At 48.6% G+C, this 18,682-nt stretch overlaps 2 protein-coding genes across 8 annotated transcripts in view; one reads left to right on the top strand and one right to left on the bottom strand.

The window, feature by feature from the left end:
- NUBP1 (NUBP iron-sulfur cluster assembly factor 1, cytosolic) overlaps positions 1 to 18,682 on the top strand; it is a 79,309-nt gene that overhangs the window by 47,397 nt on the left and 13,230 nt on the right. For 2 of the 7 annotated variants that reach the window (XM_003808287.6, XM_055099487.1), the window contains exons 3-7: positions 6,134 to 6,358; positions 6,437 to 6,541; positions 9,629 to 9,762; positions 15,094 to 15,162; positions 18,196 to 18,228. In XM_003808287.6, the coding sequence (XP_003808335.1) occupies positions 6,340 to 6,358; positions 6,437 to 6,541; positions 9,629 to 9,762; positions 15,094 to 15,162; positions 18,196 to 18,228 (360 nt within the window). In that variant the 5' untranslated portion in view covers positions 6,134 to 6,339. Of the gene's footprint in view, positions 1 to 5,988; positions 6,359 to 6,436; positions 6,542 to 9,628; positions 9,763 to 15,093; positions 15,163 to 18,195; positions 18,229 to 18,682 lie in introns of those variants that run through there. The other 5 variants (XM_063598368.1, XM_063598369.1, XM_034939766.3 and 2 more) reach the window with 3 other exon arrangements.
- Positions 14,325 to 18,682, bottom strand: part of TVP23A (trans-golgi network vesicle protein 23 homolog A) — a 66,763-nt gene continuing 62,405 nt past the window's right edge. Inside the window, exon 9 of the transcript XR_004666775.3 lies at positions 14,325 to 14,453. The gene's annotated coding sequence lies outside the window, so the exon portion shown is untranslated. The remainder of the gene's footprint in view (positions 14,454 to 18,682) is intronic.

Raw genomic sequence — 18,682 nt, forward strand, 5'->3', positions numbered from 1 at the left:
TTAGTGTGGTACATTTGTCACAGTTGATGAACCAATATTGACACATTATTATTAAATAAAGCCCATGGTTTATATTAGGCCTCACTCTTGGTGTCGTACGTTCTATGGGATTTGACGAATGCATAATGACATGCATCCACCATTACACAGTCACACACAGCAGCTTCCCTGCCCTAAAATTTCCCTGGGCTCCCGTTTACCCCTTATCCCCTCCCACCCACTGAACTCCTAGCAACCCTGATCTTCGGACTCTGTAGTTTTACTAACTTATTTTTAAAATTATTTTGAAGTCTATTTAAATCCTTGGCACTTACTTAGCTATGTAAATTTAACTTTCATTTTTAGTCATTATTCACCATCTTCAGTCAGAGGAACTGAAATAAAAAAATTTAAATTTAAATTTAAAATCTAGTCTTTCAAAATCACAGAACTAAGTAAGTGTAAAGGAAAATTACACAAAATTTCAAATGCTAATTTTTGTTAAGTTTATGGCATTCATACTTCGGAAGTTGTTAGAATGGAAAACCGTGCTCAGACTTCTGGAACGCAGTGTGTTCAGTTCCGCAGGCCAGGAATGGCCTCCATGGGGAGATGCTGCTGAGACTTGGCCTGTCACAGAGGACTGGGCCACAGCCAGATAGGCGAGAGACAGGCAATGGCCTTTCCTGGCAGAAGGGCCTGTGTGAGTGACAGCAATGAACTAGGGTGCCAGGCAAAGGCCAGCTGTTTAGTGAATAGACTCGATATTCTCAGTGACACTCAGGCTGGAAGGGTCAAAATGAGTCATGGAGGCTACTGAACACCATGTGAAAACTGGGCCTTATCCTGTGGGCCATAGGGAGCCACTGACGGTTTATGAGCAGCAGAGTGACTTGGTCTGATTTGCATGGGGAAAGAATGTTAAGACTGAGAAACAATTCAGGGAACTGTGGGAAACATCACTGTGATCCTGGATATCTGGTTTTCCTCCACTTCCAGTCATATAAAACTGTACTTCCTATACTTTTTTAGGCATGACCATGTGACTTTTTTTTTTTTTTTTTTTGAGACGGAGTTTTGCTCTTGTTGCCCAGGCTGGAGTGCAGTGGTGTGATTTCGGGTCACTGCAACCTCTGCCTCCCAGGTTCAAGCAATTCTCTTGCCTCAGCCTCCCAAGTAGCTGGGATTACAGGCATGCGCCTCTGTGCCTGGCTAGTTTTTGGTATTTTTAGTAGAGACGGAGTTTCACACTATTAGTCACACTGGTCTTGAACTCCTGACCTCTGGTGATCCAACCGCCTCGGCCTCCCAAAGTGCTGGGTTACAGGCATGAGTCATCACGCCCAACCTTTTTTTTTTTTTTCTGAGATAGAGTCTCATTCTGTCACTCAGGCTGGAGTGCAGTGGCACAATCTTGGCTCACTGCAACCTCTGCCTCCCGGGTTCATGCAATTCTCCTGCCTCAGCCTCCTGAGTAGCTGGGATTATAGGCGCACACCACCACACCCAGCTAATTTTTTGTGTATTTTTAGTAGAGACAGGGTTTCGCTATGTTGGCCAGACTGGTCTTGAACACCTGACCTGGTGATCCACCCGCCTCGGCCTCCCAAAGTGCTGGGATTACAGGCGTGAGCCATCACGCCTGGCCTTTTTTTTTTTTTTTTTTTTTTTTTTGGCAAGGTGTCACTCTGCTGCCCAGGCTGGAGGGCAGTAGTGTGATAACAGCTCATTGCAGCCTCCAACTCCAGCAATCCTCCTGCCTCGGCCTCCCAAGTAGCTGGGACTACAGGCATGCACCACCTTGCCCAGTTAATTTTTAAATTTTTTGTAGAGACAGGGTCTCACTATGCTGTTCTCCAACTCCTGGCCTCAAGCAATCCTCCTGCCTTGGCCTCCTAAAATGCTGGGATTACAGGTGTGAGCCACTGCACCTGACGTGTGTGACTAATTGTAGCCAATGAAAAGTGGGCAGATAGGTGTCATTTCTAGTGGAAGCATTTCAGAATCAGGGTACAATTCCCCTGGCTTGTGTCCTCTGTGTTCAAAAGGGGCCACAGGAGACGGTGGAGCTTCAGTCTGTGTCCCTGAGGAACCACAGGGAGCAGGAACCTCTGTCCATGAAGTTACATATGGAGCAAGTGCCAAAATAAACTTGATTGCCTTGAGCCACTTCAGTTTGGGGATGTCTGTTTTGGCAGCGCAGACTAGCCTATCCTGCCTGAAACAGACACTGTTGCAGGACCAGGAGGAGGAGGGGGCCTGAGCTGAGGCAGGAGGGATGCTGGAAGGCATGGAGTGTCAGTTGTCTATAGCTACCCCAAACTCAGCAGTGTCAAACCATCAGCATTTAGCTAGTTCACCAGCCTGTGCATTGGCCAGGTGGTTCTTCAGGACTCACGCATCTATGGCCAGTTGTGGGTCTGGATGGGTGGATCTGTGAGTCTGGATGGGTGGATCTGTGTGTCTGGATGTGTGGATCAGTGGGTCTGGATGGGTGGATCGGTGGGTCTGGATGGGTGGATCTGTGTGTCTGGATGTGTGGATCGGTGGGTCTGGATGGGTGGATCGGTGGATCTGGATGGGTGGATCTGTGTGTCTGGATGGGTGGATCTGTGTGTCTGGATGTGTGGATCGGTGGGTCTGGATGGGTGGATCTGTGGGTCTGGATGGGTGGATCAGTGGGTTTGGATGGGTGGATCTGTGTGTCTGGATGTGTGGATCGGTGGGTCTGGATGGGTGGATCGGTGGGTCTGGATGGGTGGATCAGTGGGTCTGGATGGGTGGATCTGTGGGTCTGGGTGGGTGGATCTGCAGCTCTTGGCTGGACTCTTCTCATGTGTCTTGGGCCGCTGGTTTAGGAGGCCTTCACTGAGAGCACAGGGGTGGCTCAGCTCAGTTCCAGGTGTTTCACCTCCCATGGGCGAGCCCAGACCTTCTCCTAGCCTGTGTACCTTTAAGTGGCAGGGGAGCTGGAGAGGGATTAAAACAGGCAAAAGCCCCATTACAAGCTTCTGCTTGAATCACATTTGCTAAAATAAGTCACATGCCTGAGCACAGAGTCAAGGGGTAGGATGGAACCCCCTCCCCGCACGTGGGAGGGCACTGCAAAGTTCAGCAGCCAAGGGCACAGATCCAGACAGGGAGAGAAGTGGGGTCATGTGTGCTACCAGCCTACCACCTAGGGGTGCAGCTGCTGACCTGATGTCTGATTGGATGCAGGGGGTGCTGTGGGCGTCTCTATGGACAACATTGACCCCCATCCCTGTATAGGTACGCCACCCCACTCATCAACAGGAGGAGTCTGTGTCTGTGACACTTTGACCGAGAGAACATGGTGAAAGTGACTGCCACTTCCCAGCTTTGTCATTCCCAGCTGCCATTTAAAGGGACACAGGCTAGACCACTGAAAAATGAGAGAGGGAGGCCACGAGGGGGGAATCAAGGCCAGTGTGAGAGTGAAGCCATTTGAGACCTTCCAGCCAACTCCCAGCTGAATGAAGCCACATTAAGGGAGCCCAGGTGAAACCAGAAGAGTCACAGGAAGCAATAAACCACGGTGGGTTTAAACCACTACATATTGGGGTGACTTGTCACACAGCACTTGATCACTGTTGGAGATGGAGAAAACAAGGCTGATACTCAGATTTACGGCTTGAGTTCTTAGCCCAGGGGTCATGCCCTGTCCAGGTATAACAAATCCAGAGGCAGGAACTGCCTTGAGAAGAAGTTGTAGACGTTTATTTGTTACGCTTGTGGGATGTCCATGCAATAAAATCCAATAGGCACAAGGTAGGATCCACAGATCCGAACTCACGGAGCAAGAGGTGTGGGAGCTGGAGACAGAAGATGGATAGCGTCAGGGCTGTCAGTTGCTTGCCCAGGAGGAAGTGGGAAGTGGGACTGGAAGTGGCCCAAGAACAGAGTCTTGGGGAGCACTCACCTTAAGAAGCGGCCCTGGCCAGGCGCGGTGGCTCACACCTGTAATCCTAGCACTTTGGTAGGCCGAGGCGGGTGGATCACCTGAGGTCAGGAGTTCGAGACCAGCCAGGCCTACATGGTAAAACCCCGTCTCTACCAAAAATACAAAAAATTAGCCAGGCGTGGTGGTGGGCACCTGTAGTCCCAGCTACTCAGGAGGCTGACACAGGAGAATTGCTTGAACCCGGGAGGTGGAGGTTGCAGTAAGCCAAGATCACACCACTGCACTCCAGCATGAGCAACAGAGTGAGATTCCATCCCAAAAAAATAAAAATAAAAAGGAGAATAACTTGCATCCTGCCCTCTAATATGCAGTATAGTGATTAATAGCAAAGGCCCTGTATCAGACTTTGTTAAAAACCCAGTTCTGCTCTTTCTGCCTCTCAGACTGTGGACAAGTAAATCTTTGCAGCCATCTTATTACCTGTAAAACGGAAATGACAACAGTCCCTACCTGATAGGTGACTTCCTCTCTGCTCTCCAGGCCTTTGCTGATGCCCCATCACTCTGTTCCTCTTCTCCTGACCAGACTGTGCTCCAGATGGCAGGGTCCAGGTTAGTCTGGAATCATTGGCATCTAGCCCAGTGCTGGCTGGGACCATGTGTTACTAAGTGCAGGCTCTGCAGCCAGACAGACCAAGTTTATCACGCTGGTTCCCCTGCTACCAGTCATGCGACCTCGGGAAAGTAGTTTACTTTAAGCCTCAGTTTCCTTATCCAAAAATGGAGACAATAGGACTACAAAAGGACATAAATTAGGTAATTCACATGAAAGCACAAAGATGACAGCTGCCAAACGGTAAGTATTCTACAAAATGCTGGCTATAATTAGTGGTAGTGACAGGCAGCTGATACACTGCTGTTTAATAAATGTTTCCGAGGCCGGGTGCGGTGGCTCATGCCTGTAATCCCAACACTTTGGGAGGCCAAGGCGGGCAGATCACGAGGTCAGGAGATCGAGACCATTCTGGCTAACATGGTGAAACCCTGTCTCTACTAAAAATACAAAAAATTAGCCGGGCGTGGTGGCCTGTAGTCCCAGCTACTCGGGTGGCTGAGGCAGGAGAATGACGTGAACCCAGAAGGCGGAGCTTGCAGTGAGCCGAGATCCCACCACTGCACTCCAGCCTGGGTGACAGAGCAAGAATCCGCCTCAAAAATAAATAAATAAATAAACAAACGTTTCCATATTCTTAGTGTCTGGGGCTAGGTAAAGTTTGTTCACTCATTAATATTCCAGGTGCCAAACCTGTGAGCAATGACACTCCAGTAGCAATGAGCATTTGTGGCATCCACATCTTGGTTTCTGAACTGTTGTCTGCTAAAAAGTAACCAAGGCTCCCTGAAGAAATGACTGCAGCAGGGAGAAGGGATGACTGAAACATCTTGTATCAGAAAGCAAGAAAATGCTCAAAGAAGCTGGATTAGTGCCCAAAGAACATAAGAACTGTCTTGAAGGGGCTTCACTGGCCACATCTGGGGGAAAAAAAATCGACCAGAAAGAATAATAATTGATTATAAAAGACAATTTTTAAAAATCCAGGAATCCATAGTGAGTCTTCAAAAAAAAAGAAAAAAAGAGAGGGTATAAAACTGATATATATTTATCATATATATAATCTATAGTTTTATATATATATATTAATGCTGCTAAAATCACTGAGTGAAAGGCTGATAGAGAAGAAGATGGTCCCAGAGAGTACCTGTTAATTACAAATGGAAGAAAGAAACATTAAATGGAGAAATGGGGCAGACACCACCTTTAGCAAGCGATCAAGCTTCACATTACCAAAAACGGGACAAACTGACATTATCCAAGTGTGTTCTGCAGGAAAAAAGAAAAATTAACCTTTATCTAATTACAAGGCAAGAGGGAGGGGAGGATTAGACAAATCAAGAATATGGGATATTCTATTAGACAACTGGTCTGGACCCGTCAAAATTATCAAGGTGATGAGACTCCCCCTAAAAAAAGAAGGACTGATCTGAATTAAAGGAGACCGAAGAGAAATAACTCCAGGCAGTGAGTGAATCCAGCAGGGGAGAGGGTCTAACAACTGAAATTGAAATATAAACTGTCTATTGGCTAATACTGCATTGGCTAGTACTGCATCGATATTAAATCTCTTGGGTATGAAAATGGCACTGAGGTCATGAAGAATGCCTTTGTTCTTAGGAGATGCACTGCAGAAGTATTTATGATAGGAAATCTCTGAAAAGGAACAGACGTGAGTCCCAGTCTTTCGGCCCAAGGTTCGCGCGTGCGCACAGCCCCCTCTTTCCGAGACTTATTTCGCGCGGCCGGAGAATCAGATTGTGCCCACAAGGCGGAAATGTACGACAGCGGGTTCCGGTGACCACGAAGGCGGCAAAGGCGACGGAATGGAGGAGGTGCCTCACGGTGAGCTCGCGGAGGGGGCGTGGGTCGCGGGGCGAAAGTGTCGCGAGCTGCTCTAACTGTGGTCTTGTCTCTGCGCAGACTGTCCAGGGGCCGACAGCGCCCAGGCGGGCAGAGGGGCTTCATGTCAGGGATGCCCCAACCAGCGGCTGTGCGCTTCTGGAGCGGGGGCCACTCCGGACCCGGGTGAGAAAAGGGCAAGGCCTCAACAGGAACTTAGAGGCGCAGGCCCGGAAAAGGCGGGGCGTGGGAGGGAGGGGGCGGGATCTGCAGAATGACTGACAGGGGCGGGCTAGAAGGTATTGTATTCGGAGAGGGGTGGGGCCCAGAAGGGGCGGGGCGTGGAAAGTGGGCAGGGTGACGGCGGAGCTTGGAATGACTGACAGGAACGAGGCCTTTAGAAGGCGAGCGCGAAGGACCTGGCGCGGATGGAGGGTGGAGACTGACCGGCGCGGAGTCGAAAGGGACATTAATTAAGAGGGTCGGGGCCAGAGGTTTGAGTGACAATAACCGACCGCAGAGAAAAACGGGATAAGCTTCGAAGTCGGGGAGTCTTCGGACTTACATCCTGGCTCTGCCAGCTACTTTCTTGACACAATTTTCTTCCTTTTGAGGAGTGATTCTCCCACTCATTCAGCAGAAATGTGTTGATCGCCTCGTAGGTTTGGTGCTGTCCTGGGGACACAGCTGGGGATCAGGCGTGGTCACTGCTCTAGTGGAGTTTAGCTTTACAGGGGAAACAAACACGTGAGCTAGCAACTAAACCACCGCAGCTTTAAGTGCTGTGAAGCACAGATTCCAGGATGAGAGGACCCAGGGAGCCTGCTCAGAAGGACCTTAAAAAGCAGGAGGCAGGAGGACAATATTTTTTTTTCTTTTTTCCCCCCCTTTTTTTTTAGACAGAGTCTTGCCGTGTAGCCCAGACCAGAGTGCAGTGGTGTGATCTCGGCTCACTGCAACTTTCACCTCTCAGGTTCAAGCGATTCTCGTGCCTCAGTCTCCCGAGTACCTGGGACTACAGGCGCCTGCCACCACGGCTGGCTAATTTTTATATTTTTAGTAGAACCAGAGTTTCACCATGTTGACCAGGTTGGTCTCGAACTCCTGACCTCAAGTGATGCATCTGCCTGGGCCTCCCAAAGTGCTGGGATTACAGGCGTGAGCCACTGCACCTGGCCAAGGGGGAGAATCTTGAAGGAGTTCAGAGAGAGACTTGGATTTGATTCTTGGATCCATGCGGTGTGACCTTCAGCAATAGTCCTAACCTCTCTGAGCTTCTGGTTCCTCATCAAAAATGGAGACAGGCCAGGTGCAGTGGCTCACGCCTGTAATCCCAGCACTTTGGGAGGCCGAGGCGGGTGGATGGATCACTTGAGGTCAGGAGTTCGAGACCAGCCTGGCCAACATGGTGAAACCTGTCTCTACTAAAAATACAAAAATTAGCCAGCATGGTGGTGCATGCCCGCTCTCGAGGCTGAGGTGGGAGGATCACTTGAACCCGGGAGGTGGAGGTTGCAGTGAGCTGAGATCGTGCCACTGCACTCCAGCTTGGGTGACAGAGTGAGACCCTGTCTCAAAGAAAAAAAAAAAATGAAGAGAAAAATAGTTACCTCTGTCAATGCAATGGAGAGACTGAACTGAGCCTCAGTGGAGGTTTATTGGGCCAGAGCTTGAGGGCGTGCCCTGGAAAATACAAGTGACAGAAACATCTGTGGCCCGTGCTCGATGAAGTGGTTCCAGAAGGCTTGTGTTTATATATTTCATTAAAAGGGGGAAGAGCATGCAGGAAAAAGTGCAGTAGGCCTTGTGGCAGGTAGTTACATTCTTGTGAGGTTTTAATTCGTGCCCAGTTTATCTACACTATACAGAAAATAAACATTCAAAAGAGGGAATAAAGGAAGAATTAATTAGGCAGACGTCTCAGGGTAGGAGAGGAAGGACTATCTCATCCCATCTTTGTTTGGCATGTGGGAGGATAAGCTTGTAATGGACATGGTCAGTGTGGCGTTTAACAGACATCAGTAATAGGGAAGGAGTTAGACTGAGGTTACAGTCCTAAAATTACAGTTGGCATGTCTTTGTTTATGGGAGGATACTCATCTTCAAAGATTTAGGGGCCAGCAAAGGAGTTCCTTAGGAGCAACTTGTGAGGGCAGTCATCCCACGATGGAGTTGCATGGGGCCTTTGGCCTTTTGCAGGGGTCTGGTTAATGTAGAATGCTTTGACACAAGGTTGGGAAGTAACAGCTGTCTGTTGATGGGGAGGAGGACAGCAGTGTTGGGAGGTTTCCAGGCTTAACTTTCACTTGAGTTTGGCCAGTCATGAGACTTTTTAATTTCCTTTATACCTCGTGTATTGTTTTAAGGATTTGAAATAAGACAGTTTCATTGGCAGATACTTAGTATGTGCCTGCTGTCTATCAGAGTTTCTCAACCTCAGCACTGTTGACATTTGGGGCAGGATCACTCTTTGTTGTAGGGGGCTGTCCTGTGCATTGTAGGACATTTAGCACAATCCCTGGGCTGTACCCATTAAATGCCAGCAGTACCTCTCCTGTGACAATGAAAAGTGTCTCCAGGCTGAGCATGGTGGCTCACGCCTGTAATTCCAACACTTTGGGAGGCCAAGGTGGGTGGATCACTTGAGGTTGGAAGTTCGAGATTAGCCTGGCCAACATAGAGAAACACCGTCTCTATTAAAAATACAAAAATTAGCCAGGCATGGTGGCAGACACCTGTAATCCCAGCTACTTGGGAGGCTGAGGCAGGAGAATCGCTTGAACCCAGGAGGCAGTGTTGCAGTGAGCCGAGATCACGCCACTGCACTCCATCCTGGGTGACAGAGCAACACTCTGTCTCAAAAAAAAAAAAAAAAAGAAAGAAAGAAAGAACAGTGTCTCCAGACATTACCAAATGTCTCTGGGGGATTTTGTCCCCAAGTTGGTGACCATTGCTGTTTGCAAAGTTCTCTTCTGGAGCTGGGAATATAGCACTGAAAGCTTCAGACAGTTCCTACCATTGTGGAGAGTATGTTCTAGTTGGGGGAGACAAACGTGTAAACCAATAAATGAGACCCCTTCAAGTGTGATAATAGCCTTATTTTCTTCCTAGCACTTATTTCTACCATTGTCTGAGAGGTATTTCAGAGGATCGTTTTAAACAGCCCCAGGACTAGTACTAGGACTAGGACTTAGCTCTTTCTAGTTGACTGGAAGCCTGACATTCGAGGTTTGGTGTGGGACCTCATCCCCTGAACTTTGATTTTCTTTGCAGCTATAGGGGAAATCAAAGAGAAAATGAAGACCGTAAAACACAAAATCTTGGTATTGTCTGGGAAAGGCGGTGTTGGGAAAAGCACATTCAGCGCCCACCTTGCCCATGGCCTAGCAGAGGATGAAAACACACAGGTGAGACCTCAGGAACCACTGGGAGATGCTCATTTTGTCTGAGGGTCGTGATGGCTACTAAATAACTGATTCCTAGGCCAGGCGCAGTGGTTCATGCCTGTAATCCCAGCACTTTGGGAGGCCAAGGCGGGCAGATCACTTGAGGCCAGGAGTTTGAGATCAGCCTGGCCAACATGGCAAAACCTTGTTTCTACTAAAAATACAAAATATTAGCTGGGCGTGGTAGCACAGGCTTGTAATCCCAGCTTTTAGCGAGGATGAGCCATGAGAATCGCTTGAGCCCAGGAGGCAGAGGTTGCAGTGAGTCAAGATTGTACCAGTGTACTCCAGCCTGGGCGGCAGAATGAGACTGTCCAAGAAGAAAAAAAAAATGATTCCTTAGACTAAGTTGAATTGGCCTCTTTGGAATCTCAATCCTGCAGAGAGCAAAGAAATGCCCAGTAGTCAAATGAAGCATTTCACTGGATTCCCTAGCCAAGAAAACGGCTAGCAGATGTACATCTGTCCTTGCATGTGGATAGTTTATTACATTACGTTCACGCTTCTTTTTCCTCTTTATTAACCCCTTTTAGCTTTTCTCTAAGCCAGGGACCTGCAAACTATAGCCAGTGGGCCAAATCCAGCCCATCTCCTGCCTTATGGCCTTTGAACTAAGAATGTTCACATTTTTGAAATGTTTTTTGTTTGTTTGAGACAGGATCTCACTCTGTCGCCCAGGCTGAAGTGCATTGCTATGATCGGGACTCATTGCAACCTCTACTTCCTGGGCTTATCAAGCTATCCTCCCACCTCAGCTTCTCAAGTACCTGGGACTACGGGTGCTTGCCACCATGCCCGGCTAATTTTTGGGTTTTTTGTAGAGATGGGGTTTTGCCATGTTGCCCAGGCTAGTCTTGAACTTCTGAACTCGAGGCGTCCCCCTGCCTCGGCCTCCCAAAGTGCTGAGATTATAGGCATGAGCCACCGCGCCTGGCCTAAAATTGCAATTTTTAAATTAGTACCTAAGTACCTACATATGATCCTTGATTTTGCCCACAAAGCCTAATAATATATTTTCTGTTGGCCCTTGTGGAAAATTTTTGCTGGCCTTTACACGAGTTTATTCATTTCCACCCATGTATACAGATGAGCATGAAAACTCAGATTACCCACTGCTGCCCTCTGGATCTCAACTTTAATAAAAGGCATTGTGGGTCGCTAAGAGCACACACTCTGGAGTCAGACAGCCCAAACTCAGGTCCCAGCTCCATCTACACCACTGCTGTGACCTTGGGCAAGTTACCAGGCTTACTCTGCCTCTGTTTTCTCATCTATAAAATGGGACTCCGAGGACTGAGTGAGATGGCACAGTAAAGCACTTAGCACGGGGCCTGACAAATAGTCAATGCTCAGTAAAGGTCTGTGATGGCCACCATTTTTATTACTTTATTTCACTCTCTGGATATGAAGGGATGATGATTACATCTGCCTTAGAGATGAGTTTGTAGCCTACCCAAGGTATAGTACTGGGCAGATTCAAAATACACTTGTTGGGCAGGGCATGGTGGCTTACACCTGTAATCACAGCACTTTGGGAGGCTGAGGCAGGCGGATCACTTGAGGTCAGGAGTTTGAGACCAGCCTGGCCAACATGGTGAAACCCTGTCTGCACTAAAAAATACAAAAATTAGCTGGGCATGGTGGTACGCGCCTGTAGTCTTAGCTACTCGGGAGGCCGAGGCATGAGAATCGTTTGAACCCAGGAGGTGGAGGTCGCGGTGGGCCAAGATTGCCCCACTGCACTTCAGCCTGGGTGACAGACCAAGACTCCGTTTAAAAAAAAAAAGGATATAGATAGATACACAGACACACACACACACACACACACACACACACACACACACACACACACACGTTGATTCGTCATTCTGTGAGTCAGCGATCTCTTGCCATTTGAGGGTCAAATCTGTATTGGCCTAGTGGGCTGGCCAAGAAATCTGCTTTCTCAGATTGTCTGTATCGTTTAGAAGAATCTTTGCTTTTCGAAGCTGTCAGGAATATTCCTAAATAGCTCACTGGAGATGGGCTTTCATCTCACCACTTGCAAGTAACCACTTGTGAGTAGACAACTGTTTACATCCTTCACTTTCATGTAATTACGTTCTGAAGTCTTTGCTGCATGCCTGTCTAGACTTTGCAATATACAGAAGGAAAGCACACCATTCAGTGTGGAAATATGGCTAGATCAGCTGTATTTTTTTATGCAGTGGTGGTTTAAAAAAAAAAGAAGTCAGCATTTAGGAAAGTGTGTTTTCCCCAGGCAGACCTACTCATGACAGTGACATCACTATCTGCAAAGTGTCAACACATGGAAAATGCTGAATATGTCTTGATTAAAGTCAAGCAGCACAGATTTCTCCCTGCCCTAAATCCAGCAGGGTGGTGGGACATGCCCTGACCTTTTTCTGCCTGCCATCTGGTGGAAGCTTGGCTCTAACTCTATGCAAGACCATTCCATGTTAGCGCTTGAGGCAGGCAGGCGCCTGTCATCTCATTGGCACAAAGGGCCTTGGATCAAGAGAGAGCAGAGTTAGAAAACACCCCTGACGAGTCACAGGCTGCCCAGGGAGTGTGTAAGTTGTGGTGAAGGCAGAAGGAGCCTCTGTAGCATAAGCCTGAGCCATGAGACAGCCAAGAGTCACACACTGTCTTCCACTGCAAAAGTCACCGACTCCCAGCCTGGGCTCCAAAGTGAGACCCCTGTCTCTACAAAAAATAAAACATAAAAAAAGTTAGCCAGGTGTGGTGGTAAGCACCTGTAGTCCCAGCTACTCAGGAGACTGAGGTAGGAGGATCACTTGAGCCTGGGAAGTCAAGGCTGCAGTGAGCCGTGATTATGCCACTGCACTCCAGCCTGGGCAACACAGTGAGACTCTACCTCAAAAACAATGAATAAATAACAAGTCACCAACTTCCATAAATTAAACTTTTTTGTTTGTTTTTTTGAGACGGAGTATCATTCTTTTGCCCAGGCTGGAGTGCAGTGGTATGATCTCAGCTCACTGCAACCTCCACCTCCCGGGCTCAAGCAGTTCTGCCTCAGCCTCCAGAGTACCTGGGATTACAGGCGTGTGCCACCACACCCAGCTAATTTTTGTATTTTTAGTACAGACAGGGTTTCACTATGTTTGCCAGGCTAGTCTCGAACTCCTGACCTCAGGTGATCCGCCTGCCTCAACCTCCCAAAGTTCTGAGATTATAGGCATGAGCCACCGCACCCAGCCACCATAAATTAAACATTTATGATCTTTGTGATCTGAAAGGCAAACTGTCATAACAAGGTCAGCACTAGGTGTTTCAGGACTGAGTGTGCGAGGCCCTCCTCTGGGTCCTGGGACTGCAGAGCTGGGAGGGGCCTTGATGACCCCGGAGCACTTGTCTCACAGATCAGAAGCCCAGACAGCCAAGGCTTCGAAAGCAGAAGCAACTTGTGCAAGGACTAAAAGTTAAGACTAAATCCCTCTTCCCCTACCCTCCTCATCAGGGGCAGTTTGGGGTGCTGAGTAAAGGAGACGCTTTGGGTTCCGACAGCCCTGCAGCGTCTCCACCTTCTGCAGCAAACGCGGCCTCTTCCCATCAGCTGCAAACACAGGCCCAGAGGTCCTGCTGGGAGGAATGCAGGTGCATTGCTCTCAGCTTTGCTTTCCTGGCCTAACCTAAGCAAAATTAAATGGACAGATTTTGGGGTAGTAATAAGATCAACAGGAAGTCTGAACAGACAGGACCCAGGGCCGTCCTGGCCATCTGGGTAGCAGGAGCTTGTCAACAGCCTCTCGGGCCTGCCAGGGGAGTGAGAGAGTGCGCTGGATCTGCTTTTCATATCCTTACATCATTTCGCTCAAGATTCACTCCCCAAGGGAGTGAAATTCCTCTAAAGGGAATTGATTAAATTGTTCCCTGAAGGAAGGGCATGGAGACAGAGTCGCTAGAAACCTGAGAGTATCGAGGAAAGTCTCTGTCACAGTCATAGTGATAGTGTCATTTCCCCGTGGATCATTGACACATCAGTCCCAAGTATCAAGGTCCAGAGAGAGCAAGTCAGGTTTTCCGATGATGTCGCTCTGCTGTTCTCCCCAGATGGCACCATAGAGGGCGCCTGAGGCCAGCGCTGGTCTGTGGATGGCGTTTTCCCGTGCACAAGTTTGAGACAGCGCTGGGTGCTGAGGAAGTAGGAGGCTGGGTTTGTTGAGAGGATTGAAGAGGGCGGCAAGAAACTAATTCAGGGCAAGTTAAAAAGTGACGCGGAGGTGCAGCACTTTGGATCCGAGTCATTGCAGCTTTCAAGATGAATACTAGCCCTGTTCTCAGAAGGTTCCTGAAGGCTGTCTCAGACCTCCTGTATCAGAGGGGAAGGCTTGGGGTGGAAGGGTTCGCCTGAAGCTGCACCTGAGTCACAACTAAAGAGCTTTTCCAGGTTTCCATCTTACTTTAAGTTTCTGTTCTGTAAGTTTAGCCTAAACCATCATTCACCTTCAGGATCAAAGGAAAACAGGGCTTGGTCAGGGTTCAGCTAGAGGCTCCACTCTGGTCCTCCACGGCAGGCCCATGGTGTACTGGAAAGAGCCCCAGTTGGGGCCGAAAGACCTCAGTTTATGTCCCAGCTCTGTTCCCTGCTTATTGAACTGGTCCCCTCTGAACCTCAGTTTCCTCCTCTGTAAACCAGAGATAATCATACTTACCTTCTAGGCACATGGCCACCTCAGCCTCCCAAAGAGCTGGGATTACAGGCGTGAGCCACTGCGCCCAGCCCCCAATATTTTTTAATACATTCATATTCTGCTTAAATAGTCTAGATTTGGCTTGTATCTGAGACTCCTGAACAAGATAGGATGAGTTTGAGAAAAATTTAAGATGCAGAGACCAAGACTTGGTGAGGGGGTGAGCAAAAGAGAGCTGTTTAGGGTGGCTCCAACACTGCTGTCTCTTGGCTGTTCCATCCATTCTGTCACACAAGCCAAAAAGGCGCTAGGCCCCTTTCCCCATCTCCTCCAACCAGGGCTCAGTAAACAGGGTCTGAGCCTGAGCCTCCAAGTGACCTGACAGCCAGGTCTGTAAGATCACCCTTGAGGAGCTCAGCCAGGCTGAGAGGTAGGGGAATGGGGGCATCAGTGTTTATGAACCTTGAGATCAGCGTTAGGACTCTCCCTCAGGAGAATCTGATGGCTCCAAGTTTAACCCAGTTTCTGTCTTCTCCCCTGTCCTTTTCCTCTAACCCCGCTCCCCTCCCAGTTGTGTGTATCTGGGGTGTGTGCATTCAGTTATATAACCGCTTTGGTCTCTTCTTGTCCCCAGATTGCTCTTCTAGACATCGATATATGTGGGCCATCGATTCCCAAGATAATGGGATTGGAAGGAGAGCAGGTAATAGCCGGTTACAGAACTCAGGAAGTTATTCTCTTAAGGCAAACTCTGTAGCACTGAACTGTCAAACCTCAACAAAGAGGCATGCGGAGCCCATAAATGTTTTTTTGTTGTTGTTGTTTTGTTTTGTTGTTTTTGAGACAAGGTCTCACTCTTGTCGCCTGGGCTGGAGTGCAGTGTTGCAACCTCAGCTCACTGCAACCTCCACCTCCTGGGTTCAAGCGATTCTTGTGCTCAGCCTCCCGAGTAGCTGGGACTACAGTGGTGTGCCATCATGCCCAGCTAATTTTTGTATTTTTGGTAGAGACGAGGTTTCACTATGTTGGCCAGGCTGGGCTCCACCTCCTGACCTCTAGTGATCACCTGCCTCAGCCTCCCAAAGTGCTAGGATTACAGGCGTGAGCCACCGCACCTGGCCTGTAAATGTTTATGTGGACATGAGGAGCTCCGATTCATGCTCAGTAGTCCATCTGTCTACTTTTAACAACAACTGTGAGTCTTGGCGGGGGACGGGCGGGATTGTATATGAAGTCTGTCTACACCATTGCAGAAGCATTGGTTTCGATGCCTCCTCAGAGGGGAAGGGAAACAGCCAGTGAAATGCAGAAGTAAGACACGGAAATTTAGCTCTGACTGGGAACATTAGACCAGGGCTTGCTATGGGTCTGTACCCTGGAAGCAAGGGAATATTTCTGCCCTTGTGGTCTCCCCTGGGGAACTGAGACTGCAGGGCGGGTGAGCGATGTGGGCTGGGGGCAGGGCTGTAGCAGTCTATGTAGTTGCTGGCCTCTTCTTGCTAGCAAGAAGCTCTCCAAGAGAGGATTCCCCCAAGGGCAGTGCATGGAAGCTGGGGCTGGGGGTGCTGGGATGTCCCGAGAGTCTCAAGATTGGTTCTTTCTTTAATTAGTGCCAGGAATGCATTAATCCTGTTTTGGGGATGCAGTGGTGAACAAGGTCCATGAAGACCCCTGTCTGGGTGGGAGAAGGCAGATGCTAGATAATGTGAAACCAACCCAGAGTGAGGGGATAGAGAGTAGGGCAGAGTCAGAGGGGCTGAGGGGTGGTCAAAGGTGCCCTCACTGAGGGATGGCATTTGAGCAGAGGATGACGGGAGGGGAGAGCTGGGGGAAGGGCATTCTGGGCTAAGGGAGCAACTGCATGGGCCGCTGACACAAGGTGTCCTTGTGTCCTCAGTGGAGTGACCGGAGGGGCTGGAGGGTGGCCCGAAGCAGATGGGGCCGGCCTTGCAGGCACTTCTAAGGCCTTGGGGTTTGCTTCCAAGGGAGTAGGGAAGGAGAGCGATGTCACCCCGTGAGGCTTGGTCACATACCCCAATGGATTTGGTAGCACACGCCGCAGTGAAGGTATAAGCTACTGTCATCACACGTAATTATTTCATAGAAACAGAAAATTTTAAAATAAAATAGAAGTTTCCCTATTTTCTTCTCCTGCACTATTGGATCATCCTGTTTACCCCTCTTTTAAGACAAATGGACTTAGCAAACGAGTGTAAATAGGAATGAATGGTTTTGTGGGGTTTATTTTATTTTATTTTATTTTATTTATTTTATTGAGACAGAGTTTCACTCTTGTTGCCCAGGCTGGAGTGCAGTGTCGCCATCTCGGCTCACTGCAACCTCCGCCTCCCGGGCTCAAGCAGTTCTCCTGCCTCAGCCTCCTGAATAGCTGGCGTTACAGACACGCGCCACCACATCCAGCTATTTTTTGTATTTTTAGTAGAGTCGGGGTTTCACCATGTTGACCAGGCTGGTCTCGAACTCCTGACCTCAGGTGATCCTCCCGCCTCAGCCTCCCGCAGTGTTTGGATTACAGGTGTGAGCCACTGTGCCTGGCTGGGTGTCTTTTAATAGAACTTCGAAGTCAGTCACAGAGGACCGCATGTTGTGTGATTCCACTTAGATGAAATGTGCAGAATAGGTCAGTCCACAGTGAGAGAAAGTGGATTAGGGGTCCTGTAAGGCTGGGAGGATGTGAGACAGACTGTAGGGGGTGGTGACAGCTGAGGGGTATAGGGATTCTTCTTAAGAGTCAGGCAAATGTTCTAAAATTGTGGTGACTGGGTACAGTGGCTCACACCTGCAATCCCAACACTTTGGGAGGCCAAAGCGGGTGGATCACTTGAGGTCAGGAGTTTGAGACCAGGCTGGCCAACATGGTGAAACCCCGTCTCTACAAAAAATACAAAAATTAGCTGGGCATGGTGGCGGGCACCTATAATCTCAGCTACCTGGGAGGCTAAGGCAGGAGAATCACTTGAACCTGGGAGGTGGAGGTTGCAGTGAGTCAGGATCACGCCACTGCACTCCAGCCTGGTCGACAGGGCAAGACCCCATCTCAAAAATAAAAATAAAAAATAAAATTGTGGTGATGGCTGCACGCTTGTGACTGTACAGAAAGCCACTCATTCAATGGGTGAGTCATATTGTCTATGAATCATGTCTCAGTAAATCTGTTGAGAAAAGTAAGGCTTCATCAAGAAAATTAAACTTTCAGTGTGCGCTTTGTGTGCTGCTGGACACCTGCTGGGGGGAAGAGGTCTGAATCTTGTTGCCCCAGGAAGCTCCCCTTTGTGGCTGGAGCTGATTGGGGACAGGTTCTGAATCAACTGTTTCATGAGAGCTCATTCCCTTCACTCCTGTGCTTTTACAAAAGCCACTTCATTGCTCCACAGGTACCTGCATTTTCTCATCAGTCCCCAGCCGATTTTTATGACTCTTTTAAGATACCTTAGACACAACATCATATTTGAACTTGAGTAACTTTGGTTCCCTATCTAGACACCCAAGTAGAGTTTCCAAATAACCCAGCTTAGGGCACAAAGGGAGTGGAGTTGCATCTTTATTACCCACGCCCTAGCTGTTCACCTCCTTTTAGGAATTTCGTGGTACCATGTAAGACAATGAATTATATTTTAAAAAACCATTGTCTTACTTTGTACAATTTGTCTGTGCATGAAATGTGACCAGGGTACATGATTTCTACTAATGAACATCGGTGCTTATGTTCACACAGGTTCACCAGAGTGGCTCAGGCTGGTCTCCAGTGGTGAGTTTTCACCTCTTTGCCCTATTTTCACAGTAGTGTGTGGTTGTGTGTACATAATAGGTTTGTGGTTTGTTGGTCAATAGGTATTTATTAGGGTACTTTTTGAGGCACAGAGGATGTGATTAAAACCAGTGATTGGCAGGCTTTTTCTGTAAAGTGTGGGACGGTAAAGATTTTCAGCATGTGGGCCTACATTCCTTGCTGTTGTAGCACAAAAGTAGTAATATGTAACTGAACAACCAGGACAGTATTCCAATAAAAGTTTATTTACAAACACAGATGGTGGGCCAGATTTGGCCCTGAAGGCCATAGTTTGTAAATCTCTGGTTAAGAGAGTTAAGGAGGCAGGGTGCAGTGGCTCACACCTGTGATCCCAGCACTTTAGGGGGCCAAGCCAGGCAGATCACTTGAGGCCAGGAGTTCGAGACCAGCCTGGCCAACATGGCGAAATCCC

Source organism: Pan paniscus, chromosome 18 (assembly GCF_029289425.2).
Source record: "Pan paniscus chromosome 18, NHGRI_mPanPan1-v2.0_pri, whole genome shotgun sequence".
Lineage (NCBI taxonomy): Eukaryota > Metazoa > Chordata > Mammalia > Primates > Hominidae > Pan > Pan paniscus.